At 37.5% G+C, this 13619-nt stretch overlaps 1 protein-coding gene across 1 annotated transcript in view; it reads right to left on the bottom strand.

Moving 5' to 3' along the window:
- The window catches only part of 5PtaseI (inositol polyphosphate-5-phosphatase A), a 458282-nt gene that overhangs the window by 355697 nt on the left and 88966 nt on the right, over positions 1-13619 (bottom strand). The window contains exon 6 of the mRNA XM_090393013.1: positions 7682-7785. Coding sequence (XP_090249139.1) covers positions 7682-7785 — 104 coding nt within the window. The remainder of the gene's footprint in view (positions 1-7681; positions 7786-13619) is intronic.

Below are 13619 nucleotides of genomic sequence, written 5' to 3'. Positions count from 1 at the left end.
ATTCTTTGTGAAAGAAGGTTTAACGGCAAAAGAAATTCATTCGAAGTTCATGAAAGTCTATGAGCACTCTTCTCCTTCATTTTCGACAATTAAGAAATGGGCTGCCGAGTTTAAATGTGGCCGTACTAGCCTTGAAGATGATCCAAGTGAAGGACGTCCAAAAAAGTGTAACACCCCAGAAATCATTGATCAAATATACAATATGGTATTGAATGCCGGCGAGTTAAAGTGCATGAAATTGCTGAGACTATAGACATTTCAAAAGAACATGTAGGATATATTTTTCATGAAGAATTGCAAATGAAAAAGCTTTGTGCAGGATGGGTGCCATTCTTGCTCACAGCAGATCAGAAACGCACTCGCATGAAAATCTCTGAGCAGTGCTTGGAGTGTTTTAACAAGAACAAAACTGATTTTGTGCGTCAATTTATTACTATGGATGAGACTTGGATTCACCATTACACACACCAGAATCCAAACAGCAGACAGAAGTCGGTTGTTCAGCACCAAAGAAGATAAAGTCAGTTCCATCAGCAGGAAAGGTCATGGCATCAGTGTTTTGAGATGCTAAAGGCATTATGTTTATTAATTATCTTGAAAAGGATAAAACAATAACCAGGGAATATTATTCGATCTTTTAACCAGACTAGATGAAAAAATTCGTGAGAAAAGACCTGGTTTATAGTAGAAAAAAATCATCTTTCATCAGGACAATGCACCTGCCCACAAAGGTGTTTTGGCAATGGGAAAATTAAGGGATCTTCACTATGAATTGTTGGAACATCCAAGCTATTCCCCAGATTTGGCTCCCTCTGACTTCTATCTCTTTCCAAAACTAAAACTCTTCAGCGTTTTTCTTCGAATCAAGAGGTGATTACAGCTGTAGAGGGATATTTTGCAGATCTTACTGAGAATCACTACAGGGATGGGATAAGTGCTGGAGCATCGCTGGAATAAATGTATTAGTCTTAAGGGAGATTATGTTGAAAAATAAAAATAATTTTAAAATTATAAATTCATTTTTTCATTCTTGGGCTGAGAACTTTTCAGAACACCTGCATATAATATTTGCACTGTGCTGAACACATATTTTTCAAATGGCATTTAATTTAAGTATCTTAAGTTGGAATAAGTAGTGTAGGATTTATTGCTATAGTAGATATTGACTATCTATGCTGCGTGGTTGTTGACCTAATGAGTGGTATCTGGCAACTTCGGGTACAGTTTAGGTTGACAAAGTGCGGCATTCTGAAGCACCTTCTTCCCATTATGATATATGCACTCACTGAGCTGATGTTCTCATCATGTACAACAAAATACTGAAGTACTATTTATGCATAATCAGTGACAATGGTAACACTGAATGGATCTTACTCTAAGTAATTATTATAATAAAAGAGATTGTATAATTTATGTTACAAAGTCTGGTCCACTTATTTTACAAAACTGGATGCATTCATTAACAAACATGATGATTATTGCTAGCTTGGTTGGTAGAATGGATAGTGTCTCCACTCTTCAACCAAGTAGTTGTGGTTTGAATCCCACTACTGGCATAAATGTTTGCAAATGTCTTTAGGTGGGAGATAAATTTCATCACCTAGTGTGAGACCTACCCTAATTACCACAGACCTGAAGTGGTTTCAAAAAAAGTTTCATGTTTTTTTATCTAGAGCAGTTTGTGAATTATATAAAGAAAAAGAAAAGAACAAACCTTATCCCATCTACAGTATTGATTTTAAACAGATATTTTAAACAGACGTTTCTTGGGTAGGAGTAACAAAAAGGATAAACGATACTATACAACCAGATAAAATACACCATTATAAATACTAACTAAACATATCAATAAACATTTAATGTTAGATTACAAACTTTTATTTATAGGGATCATTAATACTTGAATTAGCTATGGCATCATAAGACAATATTACATGTATACAAGAAATTAAAGTAAAATTATTTATTTACAAATATTCCAATACAAATATTAGAGGTCATCATTAGTGGTTGTTAGGCTAACAAGTAAAATGCAGAACTATTTTAAACATAAGAGCTGCGTGATGGCATAAGGAACAATGCAATGTGGACATAATGTAGCAATCTAAAAGCCACTGATGAGAATCTGACTTTCCCAGAATTTTGGTAAAGATATTCAGTAAATACAATTCAGGTTAATTCATTTTAGAAATTATGGACTTCACAACCATGTTATAAATAACTATTTTAATTTCCAGACGTTTTGACCTTCATATTAAGGTCATCATCTAAAGTATACACCTAGCTAAGAAATTAGCGGCAACACTCAAGGAGTTGGTAGGTCATTCCCCCTCCTATATCAGAAACACACAACACTTCATAAACATAATCAAAGACATTACATTAGAAAAAGATGATTTATTAGTCAGTTTTGATGTCTCTGCCCTCTTTACAAATGTCCCAATCAACGACACAATCCTTCTTTTACAGAACAAATTCATTCCGATATCACGGCATTCTTTGCACATGTATTACGTTCTGGTTATTTTGTATGGCAAAACACTTTCTACCTACAAAAAGAAGGCACAACCATGAGCTTGCCATTATCCTCCCTATTGCTAACTTTTATATGGAACATTTTGAGCAACATGCTCTAGATTCCTCTCCTTTAAAACCCAAAGTCTGGCTTAGATACGTTGACGATGTTTTCACGATCTGGCCCCATGGCTGCTAGACACTTTCCTTAGCCACCTAAACAAACAACACAAATGCATACAGTTCACAATTGAGATTGAAAAACAGAACTCACTTCCGTTTCTAGATACACTTGTCACACATCTTCCTTCTAGCAGTCTCCTTCACTGTTTACCAGAAACTGACACATACTGGCCAATATATACACATAAACTCCTACCACCACCACCCAACACAAAAGCTAGGTGTCATTAATACTCTAAAAACAGGGCTTTGAAGATCTGCTCCAACGAACAAGCACTGAAAGACGAATTTAAAGTTATCAGCAATACTTTTCTAAAAAATGGTTACAGCCAAAACACTATTAACAAAATTCTCTACAAGACCTTAATAATAAACAAAGATAAACCAGACTACAATAAAACTATAACCATTCCTTACATTAAAGGGACATCAGATAAAATAAACAGAATACTACAGAAATACAACCTCAAAGCCACCTTTAAATCTCCTGCAAAATTAAAAAGCTTACTCAACCCAAAGACCCACTCCATCTGCTGGCCCACCCTGGATTATACTGAATTTATTGCACCTGTAATCTACCATATATAGAGGAAACAGGACGCACAATTCCTATCAGACAAAAGGAACATAAACGACACATTAAATATAATAACTATGGTGAAGCTGGCCTTTCTGATCATGCCCTGAACACTTTACATAGAATTGACTGGAAAAGCACCAGATGTTTACATCACACCAAAACATGATCTTCTGCAGCTTCTCCCACTTAAGTGGGGTCACTGGTGTTGATGATGAGTCTCCTCCACATCCTCCTGTCTTGGGCTGTCACCACATCCAAGCCCTCCATCTCTTCTTTGGCCGCCCATGCTTCCTCCTTCCTTGCACATCCAACTGCATGACTCTTCTTCCCACATATTCATCCTCCTTCCTCATCACGTGACCAAACCATCTCAACCTTGCCTTCTATATCTTCGCTCCTAAGTTCGTAACTTTCACTGTTCCCCTCACATAGTCATTTCTTAGACGATCCTTTCTGGTCACACTGCACATCCACCTAAGCATTCTCATCTCTGCTACTTCCATCCTGCTGATGTTATTTTTCCTCAGGGCCACAGTTTCTATAGCATACGTCATGGCTGGCCTCACTACGGTCCTATAGATTTTGCCTTTCAGCTTGATCGGCATCCTCTTATAGCATAACACTCCAGCCATCTCCCTCCAGTTCCTCCAACCCGCTTGTACCCTGCATCCCACTTCCTTCTCAGCTCCTCCATCTTCTTCCACTGTTGAACCTAAGTATCTAAAGTCCCTCACCTTCCTGATGACATTTCCTTCCAGCTCCAGATCTGTCTTCTGGCCGCCACCCACTGTGCAACACATATATGCTGTCTTACTTCTGCTCAGTCTCATATCTCTCTCTTCCAGTACTTTTCTCCATCTTTCCAGTTTAGTTCCCACTTCTTCTCTTGAATCTGCACACAGCAAGATGTTATCTGCATACAACATTGTCCAAGGCACATCTTCTCTCACCTCCTCCGTCACCACCTCCATCACAATAATAAACTGAAACAGACTAAATGCTGACCCTTGATGCAAGCCAACTGTTACTTGAAAACTTTCTGTCTGTCCTAGACAGGTCCGAACACTTGTCTTCACATTTCTATACATCTCCTGCACCAAGCTGACATATTTCTCCGGAACCTTCTTCTTCTTCCTCAGACACCTCCAGACTTCTTGCCTTGGCGCTCTATCGTATGCTTTCTCCAGATCAATAAATGCCAGATGTAGCTCAGGTTCTTTCTCTCGAAACTTTTCCATCATCTACCGTAACCCAAAGATAGCATCTGTTGTTGATCTACCAGGCATGAAGCCAAATTGTTCCTTTGAAATCTCCACCTCCTTCCTCAATCTTCTATCAAGAACCTTTTCTAGGACTTTCATTGTGTGGGACATCAACTTTATTCCTCTATAATTTTCACAGTCTTGTGCATCCCCTTTACCCTTGTAGATGGGGACAAGAGTACTCTCCCTCCATTCCTCGGGTATATTTTCCTGTTGGAAAACTTTCATGAACAGGTCCCACAGCAGGTCAATTCCCTCTTCCCCCAGTGCTTTCCATGCCTCCACTGGAATCCTGTCGGGGCCCACCGATTTTCCATTCCTCATCCTCTTCATGGCCTCCGTCACTTCCACTCTACTGATGTTCTGCACCATCCCCTCAGAAGGCTACCCATCTTCTCTGTGAGTCCTTGCATTTTCCTCATTCAAGTCCCTCAAAGTATATTTTCCATCTGTTTCTTATGCCCACATCCCTCCATAATACTGACCAAAACATGATATGAACGTATATTTAAGGAAGCCTGTGAGATTCTTATCAACCATCCCAATCTGAACAATAATGATGGTCTAAAAATCCCAAGCATATGGAAGGCACATATTCTACAAACGGAACCTTTCTCCCTAAGAGTTAACTATAAACAGGACTGTAAATAATCCAGAATCTTAAATCTAATATAACAATCGTCATGTTAAAAATAGGACATCATTGTAACTGTAAGAAAACTATCTATATGAAAGAATGTTTCTCTTATGTTATCTTAAATAGAATTTAGCTTTCATGTAGTTTCTAAATAATTAATTAATTTTATGTGTGTGTGTATAGGGTGGTTCAAAATTCCACGTACAAACTTTGAGGGGAGGTAGAAAACATCAAAATTAACCATATTCACATAGTAAAGCATGATTGGAAATGCCACCGGAAAGTGATAGGTGGCGCTGTTTGCCAGCGTTCCAGGTGAGCAATTGGGGCTTCTTCATTCAACCTTTCGACATCATACGAAGAACATGCATCGTTTCACAAACGCTGAGATGGCAGACATGTGCCTGGTTTACGGAGTAGCTGAAGGTAATGGATGAGCCACTGTATGAATGTATCGTGAAAGGTACCCAAACAGATATGTACTGCATCACCAAATGTTTGTGCATTTGCATCAGAATTGGTGTGACTATGTATCATTCAGGGATTGCAGGCATGATATTGGGCAGCCACGATCGACACGAAATCCTGCTATGGAAGAGGAAGTGTTGCATGTGATGGACAATAATCCAGAGACAAGAAAACACGTGCCATTGCCTCTGCTATATGAGTATCTAGATTCAGTGTATTGCGCATTTTGCACTCTGAGTCCTTACATCCATTTCATCTGCAATAGGTCCAGTTACTGATGGCTGAAGATTATCCTAGACGTGTGGAATTCGTGCAGTGGTTTCTGAAGAAAAGTGCCGTAGACCCCAATTTTCCAACTTGTGTTTTGTTCGTGGATGAAGCTTCATTTACCCGCGAAGGGGTCTTCAATCACCACAATGCTCATGTGTGGGCCCATAAGAACCCACACGCTGTGTGATCACATGCTGCACAACAACAACGCTTCGTCATTAACGTATGGGCAGGTATCGTTGCTGACTGTTTAGTCAGCCCACACCTGTTACCATCCCAACTGGAAACCCAGAAGTATCGAACCTTTATGGAAGAAGTTCTGCCGGATTTACTGAACAATGTTCCAACTGGACACCCACAAGTATCAGACCTTTCTGGAAGAAGTTCTGCCGGATTTACTGAACAATGTTCCAATGACTGTGCATCGGCAGATATGGTTCAAACACGACGGGGCTCCAGCCCATTTTGGCATTTCTGTGCGTCGGTATTTGGACAGGTCCTTTGGGGCTTGATGGACCCATGGCATGGCCCCAACGCTCACCTGATTTATCGAGCATTCATTTCTTTCTGTGGGGGATCCTTAAAGCCATGGTGTATGAAACGCCTGTTGCCACTGACATGGACCTCGTGGTAAGAATCGGCATCGCCACTGCTAATATCCGTGAAACTCCAGGTATTTTCGAAAATGTACGGCAATCAATGCGTCGTCAGAGTCAGGCATGCATCACAGCTAATGGTCATAACTTTGAGGACCTGAAGTGAAACCATATTATGTATCCAACTACTATTGAACTGTTCGGTTACACCTAATAAAGTTTTTTACACTACTTGCTGCCTTGTGTTATTTCTCTATCTTTGTGTCTCTGTTAGTACCTTCCGGTGGTGATTCCGGTCATGCTTTTCTATGTGAATATGGTTGATTTTGATGTTCTCTACCTCTCCTCAAAGTTTGTATGTGGAATTTTTGAACCACCCTATATATATATATATATATTATTATTATTTTTTTTTCTTCTTTCACTACAGGTCATGCCAGTAAAATAACCAGTGATCAAATCATCGTTTCTTCAGCATATTGTGTGAAATGCAACTAAGCTTGTCCTTGTATATCTGTATATACTCCAGATGACCTTAATAGGAAGGTCGAAATGCCGGGAAATTAAAATAGTTATTTATAATACAGTTGTAAAGTCCATAATTTCTAAAATGAATGCTGATTACCGTGCAACACTAAAAGAAAGCAAATAATTCAGGTTAAGAAAATAGAACAGGGCTTTGGCACTCTGTAAATAAATGTTCACACTTGAAGTGGCAACAGTGGAGCTTAGACCAGAAGTGACTATTCTCGCTATTCATGCTATTCTCGGTTTTCTTGTTAATGATGTAAAACTGGTGTTCTTGTAATTTTTAATAATCTTGTAACAGAACTTAGTAGAATGATGATGACCTGTAATATTCAGGTTGAAATATTTAGAAATAAATAATTTTGCTTTAATTCTTGTGTATATGTCTTATTCCCATGTCACAAGTATGGTATCAGAGAAGCACTTTAACTGCATATGCAGCTGACTTTCACTATAGCAAACATGCTTATAACAAATTCACCATAACAAACTACTGAAAAGTCCACAAAAGATCCAGTGACACAATACCATTCTAAAAAAAATTCATTACAGCAAACTATCCAGTATTACTATGGTCTCTGTATAAAGCATTATGCTGTAGCAAGAATCAACTGCATCACAAAATAAATTTAAGGAAATGTACCTCTGGAAAGACATCCTGAGGAAACTTTGCCTTTTCTTTAGTTGTAACTCTTTCAATATTTCCAGAATGCACTTCTTTCCCCTCAACTGGGGAAAACTCGTGATCTGAAATTGTTATAAATGTTATCTAGATGAAAACATTTCCAAGTTACTTTTTAGGTGTATAATACAAAAACAACAGCTGTGATTACTACATTATTTTAGTTATAAAACACTATGAAGAATCACATAAGTCCTAATATATTTCTTGGATTATTCATTACTCTGTGTACAGTGTTCATGCAACTGTTCTAATTTTTTTTTAATTAAAATTCACTGAAAGTATTTGTTTTTACCAAAACAAATTTGAACTGGATAACAAGTCATAAAACTTTCTTTTATAGCTAACCAGGTTTTGTACAAACAAAATACAATTCATGAAGAACATTAGGATTACCCAATCACACATTGGAATTGAACAATCGGTCAGAATGTGTGTGTGTGCATGCACGCGAGCAAGTGCGTTTGCCAATGATTACTCAATTACAATATTTGATTGAGCAATCCTAATGTTTTCTATGCAGTCTGAATGCAGTCAAGAGTGGTCAGTTTTCTAGTCTTTTTTGTCAGAGAATGATAGTCTCCAAAATCTTTGGCAGTTTTTTTTTTTATTCATCAACCATCATTATCATCATCGAATTCCTGTCATGAACCCTCAAGGGGTGTACAGGATATGATAGTACTACATGAAAAATTTACATCATTACTAACTCACTACCTACAATTTTCCTCCAAATCAGTCTGTTACTTGTCAAGACTCCAACATTATAAGATCTTATATTTCTATCGTCTAAGGCACTTTGTACCATATCAATCCACCTATACATTGGTCTTCCTCTGGATCGTTATGCTGCCAACCTGGCAGAGAACACTTGTTTTGCTAATCTTTCATCGCCCATCCTGTTTAAGTGACCAAACCACCTGAGATTAGCTCTGCTAACACATTCATGGACTGACAATGTCAAGTTCTTTCCTAATATCCTTGTTTTTAATATGGTATTGCAATTGATGCCATCTGTTCACGTCTCTAATCTTCCTCAGGACTCTCATATCCGTGGTCTCTAGTCTTTGGTCAAGTATTTTACTTCTGCCCCAGCTCTCAGATCCAGAAGTTAAAACTGGTTTGAACACTGTCTCGTATATAGCTAATTTAGTGTTCCGACTAATTTCTCTCTTATTCCATATGAATTTATTCAATTGACTTCCTACCATACCAGCTTTGTTGATTCTTTTGCAATTTCCATATTTAATTTACCATCTTCACTAAATCGTGCCTAAGTAGCTGAAATGTTTTACTTGTTCCACAAATTTTCCGTTCACAACGCAGTTGACATTTTCAACGATTCTGCCTATTTTCATTGTATTTTTATTGCTGACTTTCATAACATATCTATTACAACAGTTATTCAATTTACTCAGAGAATCTTGCAGACTTCTATTTCCAATTTTAATAACAGGTCCAATACCACTTTCTTTCATAATATGATCCACATAGATAATGAATAACAGACGGGATAATGTACATCCTTGTCTCACACCAGATTTAACATTAATCCATCTTCCTGTACTTCCTTCAATTCTAACTACTGATTTATAACGCAAATAAAGACTAAGTATTGCTTGATATAGAAAGTTTATTTTTCACTTGGTCAGACTATAATAAATTTAGTTTAATCCGTTATCCAAGTGTTTGCAAACAAAGTTTGTGCCTGAAAGTATCTTCAGGACTGGGGTAAAGTGGTACAACACTGGGCGACTCCTTGCAAAGGTGGAGAGCAAGTTTAAACTTTCAAGATCTTTCTCTAAATCCAGAGTAATTTAATAAAAAGGTGGCACACGGTTTGGCAGCTCCTATAGGAGGAGATGACTTTGCTAATGCTTCTGCCTTGGTATCTCCACTTGGGCCTGGCTCCCACTGAAGAGACCTCAATAAATGTCGAAACTAGTCTGGGTAGTGTCCCTTCCCTTAATGCATAACATTATACATATCCGCAAGGAGATGTGTTTTACATTATGGGAGATACTGAGATAGGAGTGTTGGTAGCTTGCTCCACCTTTGCAAAGAGTCGCCCGGTGTTGTACGCCTTTACCCCAGTCCTGAAGATACTTTCAGGCACAAACTTTGTTTGCATACACTTGGATAAAGGATTAAACTAAATTTATTATTGCTTGATATAATGTCTCATTGACACCATATAACTGTAGCGTATTGAATAGCTTCTCTCTTGGCATCTTGTCATATGCCTTTTCCAGATCGACAAAACTTAAATACAGATCTTTGTTATATTCCCATGATTTCTCGACTATTTGTCGTAGAGCGAAGATCTGATCCTGACAGCCTCTATTTGGCCCGAATCCAGCTTGTTCTTTACCAAGCTTTTCTTCCACAATTCTTCTCAACCGTTTCTCAAGTATACTAGCATAAAACTTAGCAGGAAAATGCCTGTGTAATTCTCACATTCAGTTTTATTTCCTTTTTTATATATGGGTACTATGAGAGCTCTACTCCAATTATTGGGAATTCGTCCCTCTGTCCACACCTTCTGAACTATGCAGTGCAGCCACTGTAAGACTTTTATACCACCCTACTTAAGCAATTCTGGTCGAATATCATCTACTCCTGCTGCCTTTTCACATTTCAAGCCTTTGATGGCTTTTTCTACTTCAAGTATGGATATGTATTCCCGACTGTATGCCTGTTGAGTGTTTTTTACCACTGTGCTATCACTGCTTGTTTCATTTATCAATTTTTCATAGTAATTACTCCATTCTTCAAGGATATCTTTTTCTCCTTTTACAGCACTATTTTCCCAATTCTGAGCTTCTTCAACAACCTCCAGAATATTTTGTCACCTTCTTGATATTTATTTTCTAAGTTCATGCCAAAGTTCTTGCCATGACTTTTGTTTAGCTAGTTTTACACAATGTTTAGCTTTCCTACATTTGTCTCTGTATTCTCTAAGAGCAAAAGCTGACTTATTTGCCAGGAACTTTTGATATGCATTCTTCTTTTCCTTCTTGTGTCCACCATGGAGTTCTGATTTTTCTATCGTTGCAGACAACATCACCACATGCCTCTCTGGCTGAATCAATCAGTGTTTTCTTCAAGGTTTGCGAATGAATCTCCAAGGTTTGGTTGCTGTTCTCAAACTCTTTCATTTTTTCTTCAATAATTTTTGTGTATTTTAGTCTACAGTTCACATCTGAGAGCTGCTCAACTTTTATTCGCTTTAAAACTTTCTTACATGCTATTCTTTTCAATATGAAATTCAATTTTATCTCAAGACTAAATAGTGATCACTTCCAATTTCAAATCCTCTGTACACTCTGGTGTAGTGCACCAGGGAGAAAACATCACTATCAACAATAACATAGTCAATGAGACTTTTCTTATTCATTGCCTCTTCTCTCCATGTGAATTTGTGCACATTTTTATGTTGGAACATGGTGTTAGTAATAACCAGTCCATGTCCTGAGCAAAAATCCAACAGGTATTTGCCATCATTATTAGCTTTGCACTTTTCTCCACATTTTTGCAAAATATTTTTGTATGTCTCATAATCACTTCCTACTCTGCTATTTAGATCCCCAACAAGGACACCAACTTTTCCTTTTTCACTGTGTCAGTAGCTTTCTCTAGAGCCTCAAAAAATTCTTCCACTACTACCTTAGTAGAGCCTTCTGTGGGACCATAGGCACAAATAAGTCTCACTGTCCAGTTCCCCCATTCTGATATTTGCCCAAATCACTCTACTTGAGACTGCCTGCCATTCAAGAAGATGAGCCTCGTATTTTGTGTTGAATATAGCTACTCCTTCTTTTCCTTAATTGTCATTGCCTGAATATAACATTTTGTATTTATTGCTCAGAAAGATCTCACCAATTTTTGTCTTTTTTGTTTCAGTCACCCCTATTATGTCAATCTGGTACTTATCTAATTCCTCCACTAGCTCCATTTCTTTGCCATTCAGGCTTCTTATGTTGATAGTACTGATCTTCAATTTTGTCATGTTGTACCATAATTTTGTATTTTGGTTTAAGCCAATAAGAATACAATTTGGTTGGCTAAATCTCAAATTGCCAGCCCATTCTCGTTTGTTCAGTATCCAGGTAGATACCCAATTGGGTGCACCACGAGAAGGTGAGGATTGGACATTAGGTCAGAAGCCCTGGTCAGTTCTCTGCATTCCTTTAAAGGCTATGTGGAAGTCTCCTCTCAGTAATACAGCTTTGACCCTTAAGCACCCCATCCATGAATTATTAAATTCAGGAATGTATTGTTGATTCTTAGAAAAGCCGTTCATCTAATTCTGAGGCAGTATACTTTTATTAAGTGTTTTATCTCCAGCTGATTACATGAAGGGTGTCAATGCACAAGATCTGTTGATCTGCTTTTCTGGATTGATTCATAAATAATTTTGGTATTCTTATTTTACTGCAGATTTTGCACAGTATTTATAACAGAGAAGTTTACATCATCAGTGTATTATGTGTACTGGAACTGAGGGTGGATTTCATCTTTAGGATAAGGAAAGCTAGTGTGAATACCACCTTATAGGAAGGTGGATTCAATGTAATTGGTATCTATAGAGTATTTTTTTTTTTTTTTTCAAACATTCTCCTAATATAACTAACCGATGATGTCGTGAATGGTCTAAATGTTTCCTGTTAGTCTGTGTTATTGAAAGAAGAGGTTAATATTTTTTTTATGTTTCATTAACATAAGTGCTACGTAAGTGAAACTGCAGCCAACAGTAGAATTAGTTTTAATTACAGTAATCCAAAACATGCTTTTTTAAACTACAGTATACTACTGTGGTTGAGTGGAATATGAAATCTAATTAATATTTTTGAGTACTGTTAATTGGACATTGGAAATACACTTAGGAAAGCAGATTATTCCAAAGAGCATGGAATGGATGAAGAAAAATGTATGGAAGATGTTATATCTCTGTCAATTGGTGGATATAAAATATTCTTGTGGCTGCTGCATGCACGTAAGCACACTTCAGTCTCTCTCTTTTACACACACACATATCATGAATGTGTAAAAGAGAGAGACTGAAGTTATGTCATCTTAAGTTCTGTTTCTTCTACTTCTGAATTACAGCTAATGAAACTCATCATGAGTTATGAGTCTTCTCCAAGATTCTGTACACTACAGTTTAAACTGTAGTGTACAGAATACATGATAACACTATAGAAACAGAGAAGAAATGTAGTTTTTGCAGTTAACCTACTCAGCTGAATTCAAGATAGAAATGACTGTTAATAAAAACTGCTCAAAAGCAGTTTTTATTATTACTATTATTATTAAGAGGGAAAAATACACAAATAAAATACTTGGCTAAATGTAGTGTGTGTAATATAAAGCATACATTTGTGAGATCACTAATAAAAATATATACAGGGTGTTCGGGATAAATTTGACAGTTTCGTAAGGAAAAAGAAAATCTTCTTTGTATCTATTAAATTTAATGAATTGACAAAAAAACATTACAGGCAGAGTTAATTACAATACTATCAACAAGATTTACTCAAAATAACCACCATTAGCATCGATCACAGCTTCAATTCTGCTTCGGAACCTCGAACAAGCTGATGCTACAGTCTCCCTGGGAAGGGCCGCAAAAACTGTTTTAATTTTATCCATTAACTGGGCTTTTGTATTACTGGAAGTGCGATTGGTGTCTTTTTCAACTGCGCCCCATACAAAATAATCCATGGGGTTAAGGTCTGGGGAGTTTGGAGGCCAAACATTTGGACTGGTGAAGTCGTAGAAATTTTCAGACAACCATTTTTGACTTTTCCCAGAGGTGTGGCAAGGGGCCGAATCCTGCTGCCATACATACGGCCTACCATTGGCTACCCTTGTTATCCAGGGCTTGACTACAGTTAGC

Source organism: Typopeltis vanoorti, chromosome 5, assembly GCF_054136105.1.
Source record: "Typopeltis vanoorti isolate ZY-2024b chromosome 5, IOZ_Tvanoo_1.0, whole genome shotgun sequence".
In the NCBI taxonomy this organism is placed as follows: Eukaryota; Metazoa; Arthropoda; class Arachnida; order Uropygi; family Thelyphonidae; genus Typopeltis; species Typopeltis vanoorti.
The sequence above is the reverse complement of the archived record's forward strand: the minus strand, read 5'-3'. Positions and strand labels throughout refer to the sequence as shown.